At 56.7% G+C, this 17,679-nt stretch overlaps 2 protein-coding genes across 3 annotated transcripts in view; both read left to right on the top strand.

The window, feature by feature from the left end:
- Positions 1–11,156, top strand: part of LOC142923314 (putative ferric-chelate reductase 1) — a 41,670-nt gene extending 30,514 nt beyond the window's left edge. Inside the window, exons 9-10 of the mRNA XM_076064378.1 lie at positions 5,087–5,172; positions 9,374–11,156. Coding sequence (XP_075920493.1) covers positions 5,087–5,172; positions 9,374–9,466 — 179 coding nt within the window. The 3' untranslated portion in view covers positions 9,467–11,156. The remainder of the gene's footprint in view (positions 1–5,086; positions 5,173–9,373) is intronic.
- Positions 11,157–15,385: 4,229 nt separating this feature from the next.
- Positions 15,386–17,679, top strand: part of LOC116958381 (ribose-phosphate pyrophosphokinase 1) — a 37,716-nt gene continuing 35,422 nt past the window's right edge. The window contains exon 1 of one of the 2 annotated variants that reach the window (XM_076064376.1): positions 15,386–16,072. In XM_076064376.1, the coding sequence (XP_075920491.1) occupies positions 15,951–16,072 (122 nt within the window). In that variant the 5' untranslated portion in view covers positions 15,386–15,950. The remainder of the gene's footprint in view (positions 16,073–17,679) is intronic. The other variant, XM_076064377.1, reaches the window with a different exon arrangement.

Below are 17,679 nucleotides of genomic sequence, written 5' to 3'. Positions count from 1 at the left end.
CCTACTGATGGTATCATAGGCCTTGACCAGGTCAATAAAGCAGAGATGTAGGTCTTGTTGGAATTCCCTACACCTCTGCTGTAGCAGACGGACAGAAAATATGGCATCTGTGCAGGACCGCCCTTTCCTGAAACCGCATTGGGGCTCCGCAAGCCTCTCCTCAGCGTGCCTGGCAAGGCGATGCTGAATAATCCTTGCCAGGACCTTTCCCGGCACACTGAGGAGTGAGATGCCACTGTAGTTGTTACAGTCTGTGCGGTCCCCCTTCTTAAAAAGGGGGACCACCAGGGCATCCTTCCAATCCTGCGGAACCCGTCCAGTGGTCCAGACTGTTGTTATGATGTCATATAGGGCAGTCTGTGCACAAACGCCACCCTCGCTCAGCATTTCGCTTGGGAGATCATCTCTGCCCGCTGCCTTTCCTGGTCTCAGACTCCGGATCGCCTTCAATACTTCCTCAGCAGATGGCACCTCAGCCACTCACAGGGGGTGACTTCTTCCAATATTTGAGGCACCGCAGCCTCAGCAGGGTCATCCTCACTTTGTGCCACGATGTTTTCCTGGCTGAGGGATTTTCCCTCCCCCAGGACCTCACAGAAATGCTCAGCAAATCTGCGAACCTGTTCCTGGGGGTCGGAGATTGGATCACCGTTTTTTCCCCTAATGATGGTAATAGGTGTGGCGCTACAGGTTACTTTTTTGATGGAGTTAAATAGAGATTTGTGATCACGGGCCACTGAGGCAGACTCCATCTACTCAGCAACCCGCGACCACCACCCATCCTTGCAGCGCCTCACGGCTCTCCGAACCTCCGAGCGGAGGCTGCGGTAAGCCTCCTCATTCTCTGAAGTGGGATTCTGTAGCCGATGACAGTGGGCCTGTCGCTTTTTCTCAACCATCCTGAACACCTCCTCTGTCAGCCAGGGTCTCTGGGGAGGTCTGGACCGCGTACCCAAAGCAGCCATTGCAGCTGCATGAGTCACAGTCCTAAACCTCGCCCATTTACCCTCGACATCAGGAGGAGTCGGGGACGATGCCAATCCCAGCCGCAAGCGATGATGAAATTCTCGCTTGCAACTTTCATCAGATAACTGAGACCAGGCCACTTTAGGTTGGAATGGGGTCCTGGGTGTACACCCACCACCGGAGTGGAAGAATGGCAGGCGCATCTTACAAATGACTAGTCGATGGTCAGAGGGCAGATCAGCTCCACGGTAGGTCCTGGTGTCAAGGACATGGGCTCGCATTCGCTGGTCCGTCACTATGTAGTCCAGCAGATGTTCTTGCTTGGACCCGGCATGCATCCATGATGTTGTGTGGATGCGCCGATGCCGGAACAGCGTGTTGGTAATTACAAGCCCATGGGCTGCACAAAAATCTAGCAGCCTCCTACCGTTGTTATTGAGCTGATCTGGCCCATGCCCTCCAATCACTCCAGACCAGGTGCCAGTATCATGACCAACTCGGGCATTGAAGTCACCCAACATGATGACTCTATCCCGAGGGGCCACTTTAGCCAGCACCTGTGACAGGAGGTCATAGAAGGCATCTGACTCATCGGCTTTGCCTGCATCCCTCCACGGATGTTCATCTTCGGTGGGGGCATAAGTAACCACGACCACCATTCCTCGCCTCCGGTTGATGGGAAGGCGAGCCCAAAGTAGCCTGGGGCTTACAGCTTCCCACACCTCACCGCCACGCTCCCACGCCCCCTTCATTCTTTTGTTCAAAAGAAGAGCCACACCCTGTTGTTTGGCAGTCTGCTGCCCCGAGTAGAGGACTGTCCACCCCTCATGGTGGCAGGAGCCAGAGCCGGTCCACCGGACCTCCTGAATGCCGCATAGATCCAGGCGGTACCGGTCCAGCTCCCGACAGAGGAGTGGCAGCCTCTCCTCTGCAGTGAGCGTTCGAACATTCCACGTGGCCACCCGTAGTGGCTTTTCGTTGTTTCTGGAGTAGCCCCGAGGGTAGGTATTCAATCTCCTGGCTCCGCCAATTGGGGTTTGGCCAGGAGACGTCATAGACGCCTGGCCCCCCGGGGCCTCCGGCACAAGCTTATTTGTTACATATTTCAGTTTAATTCGTGGTTTCGTGGTAATTAATTGAAGGTGAAGGGGTTACCAGCCCCTCGCACCCGTCCAGAGCCCCCGTTTAGCCCCTGTGGTGGACACATATGCCATGAGGGGAGGAGCCAATCAAAATTGGATCTCCCCCCACAGCGCTGTCCACGACAGAGTTGCCCGTCCGGCACCGCGAGGAGGTAGGGGGTTGTTTTGCCGGACAACCTACACACACACCTACACACACCTACACACACACACACATACACACACACCTACATACACACACACCTACACACACACACCTACACACACCTACACACCAACACACACACAGACCTACACACACACACCTACACACACACACACCTACACACACCTACACACACACACACCTACACACACACACCTACACACACCTACACACACACCTACACACACACCTACACACACCTACACACACACACACCTACACACACACACCTACACACACACACCTACACACACGCACACAGGGGCTGTCGTGCAGGTGGCTCATTGTGGTGGACACACACACCTACACACACACACACCTACACACACACCTACACACACACACCTACACACACACACCTAAACACACACACACCTACATGCACACACCTACACACACACACCTACACACACACACCTACACACACACCTACACACCTACACACACACCTACACACCTACACACACACCTACACACACACCTACACACCTACACACCTACACACCTACACACACCTACACACACCTACACACAAAGATAAAGATCCCCCATATAGCCTGTAACAGACTGTAGGGGCAAGTGCTGTTAGCGAGCACCTATGAAGGCCAGAACGGTACACGAGGGGGTGGGTGGCCAGCACCACGCCCGACCGCCTTTGTCTCCCTAGTGGCGATGTTTACACACCGCACCAGGTACTCATTTGAGGCTGAGTCGACCTAGGGGAGGCCCGGGACCGGTTCAGATAATCGTCACTGGTGTTGGCCATGAGCGGGAATCGAACCCGGGTCGCCAGGTTCATAGCGCAGCGCGCTAACCGCTACACTACCGCTCCCCACACACACACACACTTACACACACACTTACACAACAACAACAACCGCCATTCGCCATTAAGTGGCGGTGACGTCACCACGACACTTGTGCCAGGCTATGTGCACCCTGAGGCCACGTGAAGTGTCGAACGCCCGCTGGCAGGAGGTCACGGGGCAGACCCAGGTGCCACGGGTCGACTGACTGAGATGACTGGCTGATGCACCACCTGTGCCCCCTACTGTGCCAACCTGCTGTGCTTTAGCCACCCGGCGCTCCGCTCGTTGTTGTGAGCGTCGCTCCCCCGCCCTCCGTTGTTGTTGGAGGGCGACTGCCTCCAACTGCCCAGTAGCGTCCTTCACGAGCCTCCTCCACAGAGGCCGATCTTGACACCGCTGGTACCAGTCATCGGCAAGTTCACTCAGCTCCACGTCCTCCTGTACCACATCACTCCATCTCTTCTCTAGCCCGTGCCGCGCCCGTTTAGCCCCCTCGATCCGGCCGAACAAAAGCTGTTTCGGCATGCGGTGGCTGGGCATGCGGGCTACATGAACCAGCCAACGCAGCCTTGCCTGCCGGAGGAGCTCACCGATGGGACCTTGCCCAGATCTTTCAAGGGTTTGTGAGTTCCTCACACAAATCCAGCCTGGTTAACCCCTGGATAGATCGTAGGCAGGCCAGCCTAAATGTTTCTAACCGGCGAAGATGTTCCATTAGGAGGGTCCACGTTTCGCAAGCGTAGAGAAGGGAGCGAATGACCGTGGCGGAGAAGACCTGAAGCTTAGTGCGGAGCGACAGACCAGGTAGCTTCCACACAGCGTTACGCAACCGATGAAAAGATATTGCCGCTCGACTGATTCGGAGTGAGACCTCTGCTGTTAAACTGGAGCCGGTCATAAGCACACTGCCCAGGTATGGGAAACTCTCCACTCTCTCCACAACTGCCCCATCACCGATTGGGAGTTGTGGGGGTGGAGTGTCCAATGGTACAAAATACCCAGGCAGGTGCTTAGTTTTGGTGGGGCTGATGGTAAGGCCCCACCTCTTAGTGGCACGCTCCAGTCTCAACAGCAGCGTCTCCAACTCCTCCTCTGAATGAGCAGCTATTACCAAATCATCAGCATACATAACGTGGTTGAGCAATAGGGAGCCATCCCTTGACCGTACCTGGACATTGATCAGCCTCCCATTATATCTGTACCATATGGAGATTCCCCCAGTACAACTATTGAAGGCTTCACGAACTACGTGGTCAAAATAGATGTTAAATAATGTGGGAGCCAGAGGACATCCCTGTCGCACCCAAGGTGTACAGGGAATGGCTCTGACTCCCGGCCACGTAGATTTACCCGGGCCCACTCACCATCATGAAGGTCCTTAATGACCGTGAGCAGAGGGTCAGGGACTCCAAAAGCACAAAGAACAACCCAGAGCCCAGGCCTACTGATGGTATCATAGGCCTTGACCAGGTCAATAAAGCAGAGATGTAGGTCTTGTTGGAATTCCCTACACCTCTGCTGTAGCAGACGGACAGAAAATATGGCATCTGTGCAGGACCGCCCTTTCCTGAAACCGCATTGGGGCTCCGCAAGCCTCTCCTCAGCGTGCCTGGCAAGGCGATGCTGAATAATCCTTGCCAGGACCTTTCCCGGCACACTGAGGAATGAGATGCACCTGTAGTTGTTACAGTCTGTGCGGTCCCCCTTCTTAAAGAGGGGGACCACACAGACACACACACACTGACACACACACACACACTGACACACACAGACAAACATACAGACACACACAGACACACACACTGACACACACACTGACACACGCAGACACAAATAGACACACACACATACACACAGACACACACACACTGACGCACACAGACACACAAACAGACACACACAGACACACACACACATGCGTGTGCGTGTGTGCGTGGACGCGTCTTTGCCCACCCCTGCCCCAGGTTCGTCGGTGGGGATGGAGCTGCGTGGTGTGGCCGGCACCGTGGCCGGCACCGTGGCGAAGGAACAAAGCGAACGCAGCGGCACCGTGGGTGACACAGGGTGGGGGTGACACAGGGTGGGGGTGACACAGGGTGGGGGTGACACAGGGTGGGGGTGACACAGGGTGGGGGTGACACAGGGTAGGGGTGACACAGGGTGGGGGTGACACAGGGTGGGGGTGACACAGGGTGGGGGTGACACTGGGTGGGGGTGACACAGGGTGGGGGTGACACAGGGTGGGGGTGACACAGGGTGGGGGTGACACAGGGTGGGGGTGACACAGGGTGGGGGTGACAGAGGGTGGGGGTGACACAGGGTGGGGGTGACACAGGGTGGGGTGGTACCCTGTGTCTGTGTGTCTTTGTGTGTCTGTGTGTGTTCTGTGTGTGTGTGTGTGTGTCTGTGTGTGTCTGTGTGGTGTGTGTGTCCGGCAAAACAACCCCCTACCTCCTCGCGGTGCCGGACGGGCAACTCTGTCGTGGACAGCGCTGTGGGGGGAGATCCAATTTTGATTGGCTCCTCCCCTCATGGCATGTGTGTCCACCACAGGGGCTAAACGGGGGCTCTGGACGGGTGCGAGGGGCTGGCAACCCCTCCACCTTCAATTAATTACCATGAAACCACGAGTTAAACTGAAATATGTAACAAATAAGCTTGTGCCGGAGGCCCCGGGGGGCCAGGCGTCTATGACGTCTCCTGGCCAAACCCCAATTGGCGGAGCCAGGAGATTGAATATCTACCCTCGGGGCTCCTCCAGAAACAACGAAAAGCCTCTACGGGTGGCCACGTGGAATGTTCGAACGCTCACTGCGGAGGAGAGGCTGCCACTCCTCTGTCGGGAGCTGGACCGGTATCGCCTGGATCTCTGTGGCATTCAGGAGGTCCGGTGGACCGGCTCTGGCTCCTGCCACCATGAGGGGTTGACAGTTCTCTACTCGGGGCAGCAGACTGCCAAACAACAGGGTGTGGCTCTTCTTTGAACAAAAGAATGAAGGGGGCGTGGGAGCGTGGCGGTGAGGTGTGGGAAGCTGTAAGCCCCAGGCTACTTTGGGCTCGCCTTCCCATCAACCGGAGGCGAGGAATAGTGGTCGTGGTTACTTATGCCCCCACCGAAGATGAACATCCGTGGAGGGATGCAGGCAAAGCCGATGAGTCAGATGCCTTCTATGACCTCCTGTCACAGGTGCTGGCTAAAGTGTCCCCTCGGGATAGAGTCATCATGTTGGGTGACTTCAATGCCCGAGTTGGTCATGATACTGGCACCTGGTCTGGACTGATTGGAGGGCATGGGCCAGATCAGCTCAATAACAACGGTAGGAGGCTGCTAGGTTTTTGTGCAGTCCATGGGCTTGTAATTACCAACACGCTGTTCCGGCATCGGCGCATCCACACAACATCATGGATGCATGCCGGGTCCAAGCAAGAACATCTGCTGGACTACATAGTGACGGACCAGCAGATGCGAGCCCATGTCATTGACACCAGGACCTACCGTGGAGCTGATCTGCCTTCTGACCATCGACTAGTCATTTGTAAGATGCGCCTGCCATTCTTCCACTCCGGTGGTGGGTGTACACCCAGGACCCCATTCCAACCTAAAGTGGCCTGGTCTCAGTTATCTGATGAAAGTTGCAAGCGAGAATTTCATCATCGCTTGCGGCTGGGATTGGCATCGTCCCCGACTCCTCCTGATGTCGAGGGTAAATGGGCGGGGTTTAGGACTGTGGCTCATGCAGCTGCAATGGCTGCTTTGGGTACGCGGTCCAGACCTCCCCAGAGACCATGGCTGACAGAGGAGGTGTTCAGGATGGTTGAGAAAAAGTGAAAGGCCCACTGTCATCGGCTACAGAATCCCACGTCAGAGAATGAGGAGGCTTACCGCAGCCTTCGCTCGGAGGTTCAGAGAGCCGTGAGGCGCTGCAAGGATGGGTGGTGGTCGCGGGTTGCTGAGGAGATGGAGTCTGCCTCAGTGGCCCGTGATCACAAATCTCTATTTAACTCCATCAAAAAAGTAACCTGCAGCGCCACACCTATTACCATTATTAGGGGAAAAAACGGTGATCCAATCTCCGACCCCCAGGAACAGGTTTGCAGATTTGCTGAGCATTTCTGTGAGGTCCTGGGGGAGGGAAAATCCCTCAGCCAGGAAAACATCGTGGCACAAAGTGAGGATGACCCTGCTGTGGCTCCGTTGCCTCAAATATTGAAAGGAGTCACCCCCTGTGAGTGGCTGGCTGAGGTGCCATCTGTTGAGGAAGTACTGAAGGCGATCCGGAGTCTGAGACCAGGAAAGGCAGCGGGCACAGATGATCTCCCAAGCAAAATGCTGAGGGAGGGTGGCGTTTGTGCACAGACTGCCCTATATGACATCATAACAACGGTCTGGACCACTGGACGGGTTCTGCAGGATTGGAAGGATGCCCTGGTGGTCCCCCTTTTTAAGAAGGGGGACCGCACAGACTGTAACAACTACAGGGGCATCTCACTCCTCAGTGTGCCGGGAAAGGTCCTGGCAAGGATTATTCTTCAACATCGCCTTGCCAGGCACGCTGAGGAGAGGCTTGCGGAGCCCCAATGCGGTTTCAGGAAAGGGCGGTCCTGCACAGATGCCATATTTTCTGTCCGTCTGCTACAGCAGAGGTGTAGGGAATTCCAACAAGACCTACATCTCTGCTTTATTGACCTGGTCAAGGCCTATGATACCATCAGTAGGCCTGGGCTCTGGGTTGTTCTTTGTGCTTTTGGAGTCCCTGACCCTCTGCTCACGATCATTAAGGACCTTCATGATGGTGAGCGGGCCCGGGTAAAACTACGTGGCCGGGAGTCAGAGCCATTCTCTGTACACCTTGGGGTGCGACAGGGATGTCCTCTGGCTCCCACATTATTTAACATCTATTTTGACCACGTAGTTTGTGAAGCCTTCAATAGCTGTACCGGGGGAATCTCCATATGGTACAGATATAATGGGAGGCTGATCGATGCCCGGGTGCAGCCAAGGGATGGCTCCCTATTGCTCAACCACGTTATGTATGCTGATGATTTGGTAATAGCTGCTCAGTCAGAGGAGGAGTTGGAGATGCTGCTGCTGAGACTGGAGCGTGCCACTAAGAGGTGGGGCTTTACCATCAGCCCCACCAAAACTAAGCACCTGCCTGGGTATTTTATACCATCGGACACTCCACCCCCACAACTCCCAATCGGTGATGGGGCAGTTGTGGAGAGAGTGGAGAGTTTCCCATACCTGGGCAGTGTGCTTATGACTGGCTCCAGTTTAACAGCAGTGGTCTCACTCCGAATCAGTCGAGCAGCAATATCTTTTCATCGGTTGCGTAACGCTGTGTGGAAGCTACCTGGTCTGTAGCTCCGCACTAAGTTTCAGGTCTTCTCGGCCACGGTCATTCCCTCCCTTCTCTACGCTTGCGAAACGTGGACCCCCCTAATGGAACATCTTCGCCGGTTAGAAACATTTAGTCTGGCCTGCCTACGATCTATCCTGGGTTTAACCTGACTGGATTGTGTGAGGAGCTCACAAATCCTTGAAAGATCTGGGCAAGGTCCCATCGGTGAGCTCCTCTGGCGGGCAAAGCTGCGATGGCTGGGTCATGTAGCCCGCATGTCCAGCCACCGCATGCCGAAACAGCTTTTGTTCGGCCGGATCGAGGGGGCTAAGCGGGCGCGGCACGGGCTAGAGAAGAGATGGAGTGATGTGGTACAGGAGGACGTGGAGCTGAGTGGACTTGCCGATGACTGGTACCAGCGGTGTCAAGATCGGCCTCTGTGGAGGAGGCTCGTGAAGGATGCTACTGGGCAGTTGGAGGCAGTCGCCCTCCAACAACAACGGAGGGCGGAGGAGCGACGCTCAGAACAACGAGCGGAGCGCCGGGTGGCTAAAGCACAGCAGGTTGGCACAGTAGGGGGCACATGTGGTGCATCAGCCAGTGATCTCAGTCAGTCGACCCATGGCACCTGAGTCTGCCCCGTGACCTCCTGCCAGCGGGCGTTCGACACTTCACGTGGCCTCAGGGTGCACATAGCCTGGCACAAGCGTCGTGGTGACGTCACCGCCACTTAGTGGCGAATGGCGGTTGTTGTTGTTGTGTGTGTCTGTGTGTGATGTGTGTGTGTGTCTGTGTGTGGTGTATGTGTGTGTGTCTGTGTGTGTCTGTTTGTGTATATACGTGTGTGTATATACGTGTGTGTATATACGTGTGTGTGTCTACGTGTCTATGTGTGGTTGTATGTTGCAGGGACACACGTTCAAGAAGACTGTGCTGGCCGTGTACGTAGCTGGGAACTTGGTCTTCCTCATTGTCTACCTCGTGGCTATCGAGCAGGCCTGAAGAATACACACACGGCAACGCACTGGCACGCACACACACACACGGCAACGCACTGGCACGCACACACACGCACGGCAACGCACTGACACGCACACACACACACACACGGCAACGCACTGGCAAGCACAGACACACGGCAACGCACTGGCACACACACACACACGCACGGCAACGCACTGGCACACACACACACGGCACGGCAACGCACTGGCACACACACATGGCAACGCACTGGCACGCACACACACACGGCAACGCACTGACACACACACACACGCACGGCAACGCACGCACACACACACACGGCAACGCACACACACACACGCACGGCAACGCACTGGCACACACACACACACACACGGCAACGCACGCACACACACACACGCACGGCAACGCACTGGCACACACATACACGGTAACACACTGGCACACACACACACGGCAACGCACTGGCACACACACACACACGCACGGCAACGCACTAACACGTACGCACACACACACACGGCAACGCACTGGCAGGTGCACACACACACACAGCACCGCACCGGCACACATGGCACACTTGCACACACCTTGCCGCACTGGCACGCACAGCACGTGGCCTTAAAAGGGGAACAACGGATGACGTTTCGGGTACTGGGGCCTCCTTCAGAGCGCAGAGATTGGAGAGGCCTAGCGGTGGGGGGGGGGGGGGGGGGGACGAGAGAGGCTCCGACAGGGGTAGGAATCATTCAGAGCTCTGGATGGGCACCCCGAGCCTACGTGATTTGACTCCGTATCATGAAGTCGCGTTTGAAATCGCACTGGTATTTTAATTTTTTTTTTAAAGCAATTAAATCTACGTACGTATGATTATTATTACCTCCAAACATGGGCTGGCCAGTACCACGGTGTGGGAAGGCATTCATCCAGCAGAAAGAGGGAGCTGTGTGCGATGGAGAGAGCTGTGGATGAAGAGGAGAAAGCTGTGGATGAAGGAGAGAGCTGTGGATGAAGGAGGGAGCTGTGGATGAAGGAGGGAGCTATGGATGAAGGAGGGAGCTGTTCATGACGGAGAGAGAGCTGTGGATGAAGGAGAGAGCTGTGTGTGAAGGAGGGAGCTGTGGATGAAGGAGAGAGCTGTGGATGAAGGAGGGAGCTGTGGATGAAGGAGAGAGCTGTGGATGAAGGAGGGAGCTGTGGATGAAGGAGGGAGCTGTGGATGAAGGAGAGAGCTGTGGATGAAGGAGAGAGCTGTGGATGACGGAGAGAGCTGTGGATGAAGGAGAGAGCTGTGGATGACGGAGAGAGAGCTGTGGATGAAGGAGAGAGGTGTGTGTGAAGGAGGGAGCTGTGGGTGAAGGACAGAGCTGTGGATGAAGGAGAGAGCTGTGTGTAATGGAGGTAGCTGTGGATGAAGGAGAGAGCTGTGGATGAAGGAGGGAGCTGCAGATGAAGGAGGGAGCTGCGGATGAAGGAGGGAGCTGCGGATGAAGGAGGGAGCTGTGGATGAAGGAGAGAGCTGTGTATGGTGGAGGTAGCTGTGGATGAAGGAGGGAGCTGTGTGTGATGGCGGTAGCTGTGGATGAAGGAGGGAGCTGTGTGTGATGGGCAATAGCTGTGGATGAAGAGATGAGAGCTGTGGATGAAGAAGGGGGGAGAGAGCTGCGTGTGACGAAGGTCGAATAAAAAGTACTGGAAACCTTGACTTGTCTTCGCGTGTCGCTCATGAGAGTCCCCGCAACGCCGGGAATGCCGCCACGGCAGAGTCCCAAATAGGGACGGCACACCGGACGTTGCCGTCCAGACCCGGGAGTCTCGCCGGCGCCAGCAGTTGAGCCAATAAACGGTGGTAGGCAGGTTGGTAGGCAGGGTGGTAGGCAGGTTGGTAGGCAGGGTGGTAGGCAGGTTGGTAGGCAGGGTGGTAGGCAAGGTGGTAGGCAGGGTGGTAGGCAGGTTGGTAGGCAGGGTGGTAGGCAGGGTGGTAGGCAGGTTGGTAGGCAGGGTGGTAGGCAGGTTGGTAGGCAGGTTGGTAGGCAGGTTGGTAGGCAGGGTGGTAGGCAGGTTGGTAGGCAGGTTGGTAGGCAGGGTGGTAGGCAGGTTGGTAGGCAGGTTGGTAGGCAGGTTGGTAGGCAGGGTGGTAGGCAGGGTGGTAGGCAGGGTGGTAGGCAGGTTGGTAGGCAGGTTGGTAGGCAGGGTGGTAGGCAGGTTGGTAGGCAGGGTGGTAGGCAGGGTGGTAGGCAGGTTGGTAGGCAGGGTGGTAGGCAGGGTGGTAGGCAGGTTGGTAGGCAGGGTGGTAGGCAGGGTGGTAGGCAGGTTGGTCACGTGTGGTGGGGTAAATCGGTGGACGTCCTCCCCCTTTGTCCACTGTCTTGGCCACTCGTCAGCGACGCGGTGGCTAGGAGATGTTGACTACCTCGCCTGGTACGCAGGCGGTCGTGGGTTCGATGTTGAGATGTTGACTACCTCGCCTGGTACGCAGGAGGTCGTGGGTTCGATGTTGAGATATTGACTACCTCCCCTGGTACGCAGGAGGTTGTGGGTTCGATGTTGAGATGTTGACTACCTCGCCTGGTACGCAGGAGGTCGTGGGTTCGATGTTGAGATGTTGACTACCTGGTCTGGTACGTAGGAGGTCGTGGGTTCGATCCCGCCCCTGACGATGCCTGCTGCTGCTGCTGTATATTTGGAGTCTGCGTCTCTCTCTCATCATCATCATCATTACGGTGGCTATGAGATGTTGACTACCTCGCCTGGTACGCAGGAGGTCGTGAGTTCGATCCCGCCCCTGACGATGCCTGCTGCTGTGTACAGTGGTACTTCGGTACACGTCGTTAATTCGTTCCAGAAGGGGGAAGACTCGTACCGAAAAGTGACGTCTACCAAACGAATTGTTCCCATAAGACATCAAGGGAAAGGAATTAATCCGTTCCAGAGTGTAAGACATTATATTTTACGTGGCATTTTATACATTAATGTGGTTGTATAACATAATGTAGACGCTACTTGTTACTAAAATGCATGCGTACATTAAAATGACGACAAAAAAAACACGTGAAAATTCACAGAGAGTTCCAGCAAGGGTTGTGCACTGAACGAGATCTACAGGCAGGCTGAGGAGCGGCGCTTCGTCTCAGTCGTGGATGGGGTCTACGCGGAGACGCGGCGACTCGTCCCGACCCAGACAATTTCTATTTAGCAAGGCGTCGTACCCCAAGCAAGACGTCATATCGCAAGACGTTTTTTTCTCTTTATGGGTCTCTATATGGGTCTATATGGGTCTCTGAGTACGGGTCCCTATGAGTGTGGGTCTCTATGAGTGTGGGTCTCTATGAGTGTGGGTCTCTATGGGTGTGGGTCTCTATGAGTATGGGTCTCTATGACTATGGGTCTCTATGAGTGTGGGTCTCTGTGGGTGTGGGTCTCTATGACTATGGGTCTCTATGAGTGTGGGTCTCTGGGTGTGGGTCTCTATGGGTGTGGGTCTCTATGAGTGTGGGTCTCTATCAGTATGGGTCTCTATGGGTATGGGTCTCTATGAGTGTGCGTCTCTATGAGTATGGGTCTCTATGAGTGTGGGTCTCTATGAGTATGGGTCTCTATGAGTATGGGTCTCTATGACTGTGGGTCTCTATGAGTGTGGGTCTCTATGAGTGTGGGTTTCTATGAGTGTGGGTCTCTATGGGTGTGGGTCTCTATGAGTGTGGGTCTCTATGAGTATGGGTCTCTATGAGTGTGGGTCTCTATGAGTATGGGTCTCTATGACTCTGGGTCTCTATGAGTTTGGGTCTCTATGAGTGTGGGTCTCTATGAGTTGTGGGTCTCTATGAGGGTGGGTCTCTCTGCGTGTGGGTCTCTATGAGTTGTGGGTCTCTATGAGTGTGGGTCTCTGAGTGTGGGTCTCTATGAGTATGGGTCTCTGTGAGTGTGAGTCTCTATGAGTGTAGGTCTCTATGAGTGTGGGTCTCTATGAGTGTGGGTCTCTATGAGTGTGGGTCTCTATGAGTGTGGGTCTCTATGAGTGTGGGTTTCTATGAGTGTGGGTCTCTGTGGGTGTGGGTCTCTATGAGTGTGGGTCTCTATGAGTGGGGTTTCTATGAGTGTGGGTCTCTATGAGTGTGGGTCTCTATGAGTGTGGGTCTCTATGAGTATGGGTCTCTATAACTATGGGTCTCTATGAGTGGGGTCTCTGAGTGTGGGTCTCTATGAGTGTGGGTCTCTATGAGTGTGGGTCTCTATGAGTGTGGGTCTCTATGGGTGTGGGTCTCTATGAGTGGGGTCTCTGAGTGTGGGTCTCTATGAGTGTGGGTCTCTATGAGTGTGGGTCTCTATGAGTGTGGGTCTCTATGGGTCTGTAGAGAACAATAGCCATTTCTGTGACCAGTCACAAGCTAATCACTCAGCCATTTCAATGCTAAATTCTATGCTAATTCATTTGTCAAGGCGCTTTGTTTCTTCTCACACAGCTTAAAGGTCGTGATCTGAGCGTGGATTTTTTCACTCCAGCGCTGTCCTCCAGACAGTCTCGTCCCTTCACCTGATGAAGGCCGCTTGTGTTGTGGCCGAAACGTCGTGATTTTTGTTATTTTATTTTTTTACCTACGTGACTTTACCCAATAGAACCAAAGAGTATGTCTGTAGAGAACACTCTGGATTTTAGGTTTTCGTGATAGCAGGGATACATACTTTTTGGTTATTTCGGTAAAGCCACGGACGCTTGTGTTCCGCCCGAAACGTCGTGATTTAATTTATGTTGTTCTATATCTACGTGACTTTAGCGGAAGAAACAAAGAGAAGGAGAGAACACGTTTAGAGTATTTGGAGGATTAACATCTCAGAGCCACCGTGGCGCCCCGCCCCTCCCCCATCAATCCCCGCCCCTCCCCCATCAATCCCCGCCCCTCCCCCATCAATCCCCACCACTTCCACCTCAAAGCCCCTCCCCCAATCTCCCTCAAGCCCCTCCCCCCTCTCTATGAATCCCCGCCCCTCACGTAAATCCCCGCCACTTCCACCTCAAGCCCCTCCCCCAATCTCCCTCAAGCCCCTCCCCCTCTCTATCAATCCCCGCCCCTCACGTCAATCCCCGCCACTTCCACCTCAAGCCCCTCCTCCAATCTCCCTCAAGCCCCTCCCCCTCTATCAATCCTTGCCATTTGCACCTCAAGCCCCTCCCCCAATCTCTCTCAAGCCCCTCCCCCCTCTCTATGAATCCCCGCCCCTCACGTAAATCCCCGCCACTTCCACCTCAAGCCCCTCCCCCAATCTCCCTCAAGCCCCTCCCCCTCTCTATGAATCCCCGCCCCTCACGTCAATCCCCGCCACTTCCACCTCAAGCCCCCTCCCCCAATCTCCCTCAAGCCCCTCCCCCTCTCTATCAATCCCCGCCCCTCACGTCAATCCCCGCCACTTCCACCTCAAGCCCCCTCCCCTAATCTCCCTCAAGCCCCTCCCCCTCTCTATCAATCCCCGCCAATTCCACATCAAGCCCCTCCCCCAATCTCCCTCAAGCCCCTCCTCCTCCCTATCAATCTCCGCCTCCTCCCCCCCCCGCCCATCAATCCCCCCGCCACCTCCCAACTTCAAACCCCACCCACTCTACTTCCCCCCCCCCCACCTCGCGCTGCGCCCGCCTCTTCCGTTTCCGGGCCGAACGTGCTCGCGCCCCCCCCCAACTTCCCACCCGCTCCGCCCAACCCCTTCCGTTTCCGGGCGGCACGCGCTCGCCTCACCGTCCCCTCCCCCACTCACCCCTCCCCTCACAACACCCCTCCCCCACCCACCCACTTACGCACGCGCTGCGCCCGCCCCTTCCGTTTCCGGGCGGCACGCGCTCGCCTCACCGTCCCCTCCCCCACTCACCCCTCCCCTCACAACACCCCTCCCCCACCCACCCACTTACGCACGCGCTGCGCCCGCCCCTTCCGTTTCCGGGCGGCACGTGCTCGCCCCACAGACCCCTCCCCCACTCTCACTCACCACGCCACGCGCGCCCCGCACAGCAGCAGCAGCAGCGGAGGCGGCGTCCCCAGACTCCCGTTTCTCTTTTCCCGCCATTTTACAGCCTCACCACCCACTTCCCCTCAGCCACCCTCACAACACCCCCAAACCCGCAACCCGCAACCAACGCGCTCCATTTAACTCCCAAGCCCTCACCGCCACCACCACCACCACCACCCTCGCCTCGTCTCCAACCCGGCCTACAACCACGGCCTCCTTCGCCCGCCGAAAACGCCTTGGACCGGTCCGATACCCGTACCGCGACTCCATCGCCTCCTCATCCTCCTCCTCATCCTCCACCTCGTCGCATCGCCGCCGTCTCCTCACGCACACCGCCGCATCTCCAGAACGCCGCCGCTATTTCGCAGCAGCAGCAGCAGCAGCTGCGTCAGCCGCTACTGATTTGACCGCTGCGTTATCGTCAACAACAACAACAACAGCAGCATCGTCAACAACAACAACAGCAGCATCGTCAACAACAACAACAACAGCATCGGCAGCCATGCCCAACATCAAAGTGTTCAGCGGCTCGTCGCACCCCGACCTCTCGCAGCGCGTGGCGGACCGCCTCGGACTCGAGCTGGGCAAGGTGGTGACCAAGAAGTTCAGTAACCAGGAGACGTGGTGAGTGGTGAGGGGGTTGGTGAGTGGTGAGGGGGGTTGGTGAGTGGTGAGGGGGTTGGTGAGGGGGTTGGTGAGTGGTGAGGGGGTTGGTGAGTGGTGAGGGGGTTGGTGAGGGGGTTGGTGAGTGGTGAGGGGGTTGGTGAGTGGTGAGGGGGGTTGGTGAGGGGGTTGGTGAGTGGTGAGGGGGTTGGTGAGGGGGTTGGTGAGTGGTGAGGGGGTTGGTGAGTGGTGAGGGGGGTTGGTGAGGGGGTTGGTGAGTGGTGAGGGGGTTGGTGAGGGGGTTGGTGAGTGGTGAGGGGGTTGGTGAGTGGTGAGGGGGGTTGGTGAGGGGGTTGGTGAGTGGTGAGGGGGTTGGTGAGGGGGTTGGTGAGTGGTGAGGGGGTTGGTGAGTGGTGAGGGGGTTGGTGAGTGGTGAGGGGGTTGGTGAGTGGGGAGGGGGTTGGTGAGTGGGGGGCGGGTGAGGGGTTGGTGAGTGGTGAGGGGGTTGGTGAGGCGGTGAGGGGGTTGGTGAGTTGTGAGGGGGTTGGTGAGTGGGGGGCGGGTGAGTGGTGAGGGGGTTGGTGAGTGGTGAGGGGGTTGGTGAGTGGTGAGGGGGTTGGTGAGTGGTGAGGGGGGTTGGTGAGTGGTGAGGGGGTTGGTGAGTGGTGAGGGGGTTGGTGAGTGGTGAGGGGGTTGGTGAGTGGTGAGGGGGTTGGTGAGTGGTGAGGGGGTTGGTGAGTGGTGAGGGGGTTGGTGAGTGGTGAGGGGGTTGGTGAGTGGTGAGGGGGTTGGTGAGTGGTGAGGGGGTTGGTGAGTGGTGAGGGGGTTGGTGAGTGGTGAGGGGGTTGGTGAGTGGTGAGGGGGTTGGTGAGTGGTGAGGGGGTTGGTGAGTGGGGGGCGGGTGAGGGGGTTGGTGAGTGGTGAGGGGGTTGGTGAGTGGTGAGGGGGTTGGTGAGTGGTGAGGGGGTTGGTGAGTGGTGAGGGGGTTGGTGAGGGGGTTGGTGAGGGGGTTGGTGAGTGGTGAGGGGGTTGGTGAGTGGTGAGGGGGTTGGTGAGGGGGTTGGTGAGGGGGTTGGTGAGTGGTGAGGGGGTTGGTGAGTGGTGAGGGGGTTGGTGAGGGGGTTGGTGAGTGGTGAGGGGGTTGGTGAGTGGTGAGGGGGTTGGTGAGTGGTGAGGGGGTTGGTGAGTGGTGAGGGGGTTGGTGAGTGGTGAGGGGGTTGGTGAGTGGTGAGGGGGTTGGTGAGTGGTGAGGGGGTGGGTGAGTGGTGAGGGGGTTGGTGAGTGGTGAGGGGGCGGGTGAGTGGTGAGGGGGTTGGTGAGGGGGTTGGTGAGTGGTGAGGGGGTTGGTGAGTGGTGAGGGGGTTGGTGAGTGGTGAGGGGGTTGGTGAGTGGGGGGCGGGTGAGGGGGTTGGTGAGTGGTGAGGGGGTTGGTGAGTGGTGAGGGGGTTGGTGAGGGGGTTGGTGAGTGGGGGGCGGGTGAGGGGGTTGGTGAGTGGTGAGGGGGTTGGTGAGTGGTGAGGGGGTTGGTGAGGGGGTTGGTGAGTGGGGGGCGGGTGAGTGGTGAGGGGGTGAGGGGGTTGGTGGTGAGGGGGTTGGTGAGTGGTGAGGGGGTTGGTGAGTGGGGTGTG

Source organism: Petromyzon marinus, unplaced genomic scaffold (genome assembly GCF_048934315.1).
Source record: "Petromyzon marinus isolate PM22_M1 ecotype Great Lakes invasive population unplaced genomic scaffold, UKy_Petmar_22M1.pri1.0 PM_Scaffold_412, whole genome shotgun sequence".
Lineage (NCBI taxonomy): Eukaryota > Metazoa > Chordata > Hyperoartia > Petromyzontiformes > Petromyzontidae > Petromyzon > Petromyzon marinus.
The sequence above is the reverse complement of the archived record's forward strand: the minus strand, read 5'-3'. Positions and strand labels throughout refer to the sequence as shown.